This window comes from Orycteropus afer, unplaced genomic scaffold (genome assembly GCF_000298275.1).
Source record: "Orycteropus afer afer isolate SDZICR_OR568_19922 unplaced genomic scaffold, OryAfe1.0 scaffold00131, whole genome shotgun sequence".
In the NCBI taxonomy this organism is placed as follows: Eukaryota; Metazoa; Chordata; class Mammalia; order Tubulidentata; family Orycteropodidae; genus Orycteropus; species Orycteropus afer.
Window position 1 is genome coordinate 7,442,977 of NW_006921718.1, and position 6,172 is coordinate 7,449,148.

General features: G+C 41.8%; 1 protein-coding gene across 1 annotated transcript in view; it reads right to left on the bottom strand.

Annotated features, from left to right (window-relative positions):
- VIT (vitrin) overlaps positions 1-6,172 on the bottom strand; it is a 150,330-nt gene that overhangs the window by 126,619 nt on the left and 17,539 nt on the right. The window contains exon 4 of the mRNA XM_007945083.1: positions 2,319-2,396. Coding sequence (XP_007943274.1) covers positions 2,319-2,396 — 78 coding nt within the window. The remainder of the gene's footprint in view (positions 1-2,318; positions 2,397-6,172) is intronic.

A 6,172-nucleotide genomic window follows, 5' to 3' on the forward strand; every position in this document is an offset into this window, starting at 1 on the left:
TGGACTGTGATAGTTGGAGCTGTGTGTCAACTTGGCTGGACCCCAGTTCTGTGTGGTTGTTCCCATGATGGGATCGGATGACTGTATTCTGAGTGGCTAATCTGTTGAACGGGAGTTTCCCTAGGGGTGTGGCCTGCTTCGAGGATATCCAGGGACATCATGTGAAGAGAGACATTCTTCTATGGATTGGGATTCCACTGTGCTGCCTACAACTCTCCGTGAGTGAGCAGTCCACTGTTCAGCCTGGAGATCTTGGATTCATCATTCGTTGGAGTCAACAGCTAGTGTACTGCCTGCCAGCCTTGAGCTTCTTGGCCCCTGTGGTTGCGGGAGTCAGGAAAAGCCTCCAGCTTGACGTTTGATCCAGGGACTTTGGACTTGCTGGCTTCTATAAGTTTTTGAGCCATTTTCCTAGGATAATTTTTTTTCTCTCTCTCTATATATAAGCTTTGCTGGTTTTTGTTTCTCTAGAGAACCCAGTCTAACACACATGGTTTACAGAGGGGTTTCTGGAGGCAGACTGTCTGGGTTTGATTATCAGCTCTGCTACTTACTAGCTATGTGGCATAGAATAAGTTACTTAAACTCTTTGTGTTGCATTTGCCTCAAACACTACATTAGGGCAAGAACAGTACTTACCTATGGTATTGGGGTAAGGAGCTCTAGTGGTGTAGTGCCTAAGGCATTTGACTGCCAACCAGAAGGTTGGCTGTTCAAACCCACCAGCCACTCTGTGGAAGGAAGACTGGGCAATCTACTTCTTCAAGGATTTACCACCTTGGAAACCTAAAGGGGGTCACCATAAGTTGGAATTGACTTGACAGCAATGAGAGTTTTTTTTTTTTTTTTTTTTATGGTGTTGGGGAAGGTAAACACAATAATCACATACAACTTTTGGAGCAGCACCTGGCACATAACAAGTACTCAATAGATGCCAACTTCCATTACTATTCTTAAACCATGCTCAATAAGCTCTGGTGGCACAGTGTCTAAGCCATTTGACTGCTAACCAGAAAGCTGGCAGTTCAAACCCACCAGCTGCTCTGTGAATGAGATGGGGTAATCTACTTCCATAAAGATTCACCATTTCGGAAACCATGATTATTTTAAGTAAATGAATAGAACCTGAATAAAATAAAACATCAGCTGGTTCATCAAGTTTCTGGAAACCATGAAAGATCCCTTTAGAATGCAACTCCCAAGTTCTCTTTGACCATGTGGGAAATCACAGCACCCCCCCGCCCCCAGAAATACAGTATTGCACAGCACAGTTCTCACTTTAGTACAGAAATCTATAAAAAGCAATTTTCCTCACCTAAGGTCTGCCCATACCCCTTTTGTGATCCGCACAGAAGCTAGGTTGGGACAACCAACCCATAGACAGTGTGAATTTTGGCTTGGTTATTCATATTAGCTGCTGTCTACTGAGACTAAGGTATGCCTAACCCAAGCCATGGTATTCTCAATTGTCTCATATGTGTGTGAGAGCTGGACAATGAATAAGGAAGACCGAAGAAGAATTGATGCTTTTGAGTTGTGGTGCTGGAGAAGAATGCTAAGAGTACTAAATGCTAGAGTCTGCTAAAAGAACTAACAAATCTGTTCTGGAAGAAGTGCAGGCAGAATGCTCCTTGGAAACAAGAATGGTTAGACTTTGTCTCACCTACTTTGGTCATGTTGTCAGAAGGGACCAACCTCTGGAGAAGGATATCATGCTTGGTAAAGTGGAGGGTCCACAAAAAAGAGGAAGGCCCTCAAGGAGATGGATTGACACAGTGGCTGCAATGATGGGCTCAGGCATAGCAAGGATCATGAGGCTGGCAGAGGACCAAGCAGTGTTTCATTCTGTTGTACATAAGGTTGTTATGAGTCAGTGATGACTCAACGGCACCTAACAACAACTGATGGAATGCCTTTATTACATAAGCCACATTGTCTTTGCTTCCTTTCATTTCATACCTAAGTAGATACAGCTTTTTCCCTTTTAACTGCCAGAAAACACTTCCAGACAGAATGTCATGTCATCTTCTAAAGTAACAATACAATAAAATTCAAGGCAATAGTGATTCTGAACAAAAAGGGCACAAATACAATTTCAGAATTGCTAAAACAAAAAAATAAAGCCTTCCCTCTGCAGCCCTAGCCCTAGCCATCTGATCCCATTGATTTCTGTACCTGTGTTCCTGACATCTGTTAAATATTACTGGAGTCAGTGGTGCCTGCCAGTGACAATGTTAATTTCTACCCTATCTGCTAAAACACGGGATTGATGTTTACTGACTCAGGAGATTTAGATGAAATCACACATGAACACTTGCCTGATTCAGCAGCTGGGCTTTTAGATGATGAATATGTAAGAGCCGATGGGTAGGTCACACCCTTTTTGGGTTTACCTTCTGCAAAAAAAAGAAAAAAAAAAAAGATTTATTTCCAGAACAAGAGGTTTTCGATGGTTCTATACTGATAAGTTGATTCCCTCCATCTAATTTGTCTTTCTGGAGTTCAATAAAATCAGTCTCCCTTATGCTGAATTGTAGATTATGATAAGAAAGTGAAAGTGGCATTTTGCCTTCCTATATAGTCTGCATTTTTTTTAAGATGAGGATGGAAGCAATAAAATCTCCATGATTCAGAGTAGCTTCACATTAGCAATTTTTATTTCACCCATGAAGATGATATGTCAGCTAAGGTTTTCATATATGTGGCTCTGAATGTTTAATTAAGTTCATAGATGAGTCTAAAACAGTCCACACTGCTCTCCTTTCAGATGATGGAGTGTGCTCTCTTCTGGTCATAGCCAGCTACAGGCTGGTTGGCAGGGTGGATGGCTACCACTCCTTTTCACTGATCTGTGTGATCTATTTGAATTCCATGGCCCTGAAGACACTTGAAAGTAGATAGATTAGCCTTGGAGAGAACCATTTGTTACCTACTCAGGGAGAGAAACTGGTGAGGAGGAGGAATGCTAATGCCTATCATGGGAAATAATGGAAGCATTAAAAAAAAACAAAAGTTATCAGATGGTCAGGGCTGATTAAAGCAGCAACCAAGTCTGACAGGGCTGAAAAATGGCCTGAGAAGGCTGCTGCCTGCAAATCTTTCTCCAATTCTGAAATGATGTCTGAAATTCCACAAGTGTGCTTTATTCTGAAATTAAACTGGAAGCACCACTGGATTGTAGATAAGCCCCTTGAAGGTAGGTAATCTGTCTGACTTGTTAATCATTGAATTCCAGGGGCCCAATGAGTGTTTACAGGTCCCTGGGTGGTGCAATTGGTTTGCAATCTCTGTTAAAGATTGGTGGTTTGAACCCACCCAGCAGCTTTGCCAAAGAAAGACCTCATAATCTGCTTCTGCAAAGATTACAGCCAAGAAAACCTTGTGGGACACTTCTACTCTGTAACATATGAGGCTACCTGTTGTTGTTGTTATGTGCCATCAAGTCAGATCTGACTCATAGCACCTGTCCTTGGGTTTCCAAGGCAGTATCACTACAGAAGTAGATTGCCCAACCTTCCTTCTAAGGAGTGGCTGGTGGGTTTGAAGCACCAACCTTCTGGTTAGCAGTCAAGTGCCTTAGGCTCTACGCTACCAGAGCTCCTATGAGGCTACTATGAGTTGGAATTGACTTGACTGCAATGGGTTTTTGTTTTTGAGGAGTAGTGTGTAGCAGTCCCTAGGTGATACAGTTAACATGCTTGGCTGTTAACTGAGAGGTTGGAGGTTTGAGTCCACCTAGAGCTGCCTCAGGAGAAAGGCCTGCCTATCTGGTTTAGAAAAATCAGCCATTGAAAACCCTACGGAGTACAGTTCTGCTCTAATACACATGAGGTCACCGTGATTCAGGCTCAATTTGACAGCAACTTTTTTTTTAGAGGAGAGTCTGGGATGTAGTAGGTGCTCAATAAATATTTACTGAGCAAATGAGTATCTTAATACTTAGATCTTTGTTAAATTCAAATATACAAGAGGAGGATCATCCATGACTGAGTATTTATTTCTAATAATGAAAGCATTTCAGCTGCCCTCTGAGGGAATGCTGTTACAGGATGGGATTTAGGGAGGAAGTGGGGAGGACTGAGGCGTGGGAGCCAAGGAGTGCACAATAGAACCTAGTCCATGATTTTGTCAGACATCCTACTCACAACAAGGGACTGTAGGACCAAGAAGCAGACAGAATAGCAGGGTTTTAGGAAGGGTCTGGGATTGGGGGTAAGAAAATCTAGGTTTCAGTATGTATTTTGCTGTGAATTAACTGGCCCAGTCTCTAATTAAAAAACAAACAAACAAAACAAACTCAATGCCTTATACTCTCATTTTTTCCACTCAGAAAATATGGATTATGATATGATTCTACTCACTGTGCAAAGCTGTAGAGATCTAATGGGGGAAGAAAAAGTTAAAATGTTTAAGAATATGCATCACTATTGAGGTACAAAAAGAAAATTTTCTGGTATTAACCTATAAATGCCATTCAAAGTGGGGATGAGCAAAATGAGTAGGCTTATTTATTCCTCTCATTAAAATCACCTGGGGAGCTGATCCCATTGTGATTGAGTTGATGGCTACTGGACTCTTAGTGACTTCCAGTGAACTGCCAACCTTTAGGTTAGGGTATCAAGCGCAAATCATTTGTGCCACCCCGGGACCCACATGTGGAGCCACACTTTGTATTTCCTGATTTTCTGATAAGTTTTAAACCTGCCACACTAGAGGTTGTTTCAGACCCATAGAGGTTGTGGCTGTGAGGCACACTTCATCACCAGAGAGCCATGCAAAGACATCATCTCCCTGTGTTTATTATTCTTCTCATGTCTGAAATCCTATGGCTCTTTCTGTTTCCATTCAGAAGGAATAGGAGGGAGAGCTCAGTTTTCTGAAATGTGAATCAAAGAACACCTGGCAGTTTTCCGAGGTCCCTCACCGACCTTTACCATTCGTGGACTGGAGAAAGATCATTCAGACTAAAAATGCACAGTTGTCCTGTCACCCTCTGCCAGCCTACCAAGGTCATTAATTGATAGGAGCACAGTGACGTGTGAAAATTGGAAATAAAAGCCCAGGGAAAGGTCAGGGGGGCACCTGAGCCTTCAGAGAAGGATTCTGACACAATCCAATTAAACTAGCTGGCCGCCAGCCTCTGAATAACCGGCAGTGCTCCTTGGCGGCCAATTGATACCCTTATGCAGCAGTGCACTCTTCCCAACTCATCAGTTCGAAAGAGGCTTCCTAGCCTTTGCAGAAGCACAAATGTTTATTATTGTTGGCAAAAAAAAATGTTTTCAGTAAAATGTCACTAGGTGGAATGAGGGGAGATGGAAGTTGAGATTTATAGGGCATAATCTCAGCAGATTGATTTTCATTTTAAAAACCCAAAACATCTCTATTCTCATGGAATTAATTTTCTTTTAAACCTCTATTGGGATTCCTGGATTGCAGGCGAAGCACTTAAGAGTGCAACGCTCTTATTTAACTGGCAGTTACTTGGTAAAACACCTATGTGGAGATTCTTTTTCTCTCTATGCTCAACAAATTTGTATTCTATATGTTAGCATTTTTATATGGCCCTGTTCTGAATTCTAAATTATAAGGCAAAGATCCACAGTGCTGCGGTTGACACCCTCCCACACCTTACATGGAAACTAGTCTAACTGGAACCCTGGGAGTTTAGAATGTGGCAGACAGGAGGAAACAGGAATTGATCAAATTGAGAAAATCCTAAAAAGTCTGTTTGTAGTCCCATTACAACTCTGATCCATGAGAAATAATGGGTTTGGAGTATGGGATGCGTAAATGTGCCTGAAAACCACACACATTTGAAGACCTACTATATTTTGAGACACTTCTCTCTTTCCTGCTCCAACTAGCCTTCCACAGGTGGTTCCTTTCCTGGAGATAGCTCTTCTTGATTGGATACCAGGAAGGTTTGCTGGAATCTAGTCTAGAATCCTATGGCATCTCCTTGTATGAAATGGGAGATTCAAGGTCTACAGTGAAGTAATTATAGGGTGAGTACAAAACATTGTGTTGTGCTCAAAGACAAATATGGACATATCAAAAGTTTGAAGAGTTTTCAGTGGCTAAACTTTGAAAATTTAAGCCTCAAAAAGAAGAATGAGGATATGGATTAAAATGTGTTGTAGTTTTAAAAACACTGTGGATAAAAGAAAGA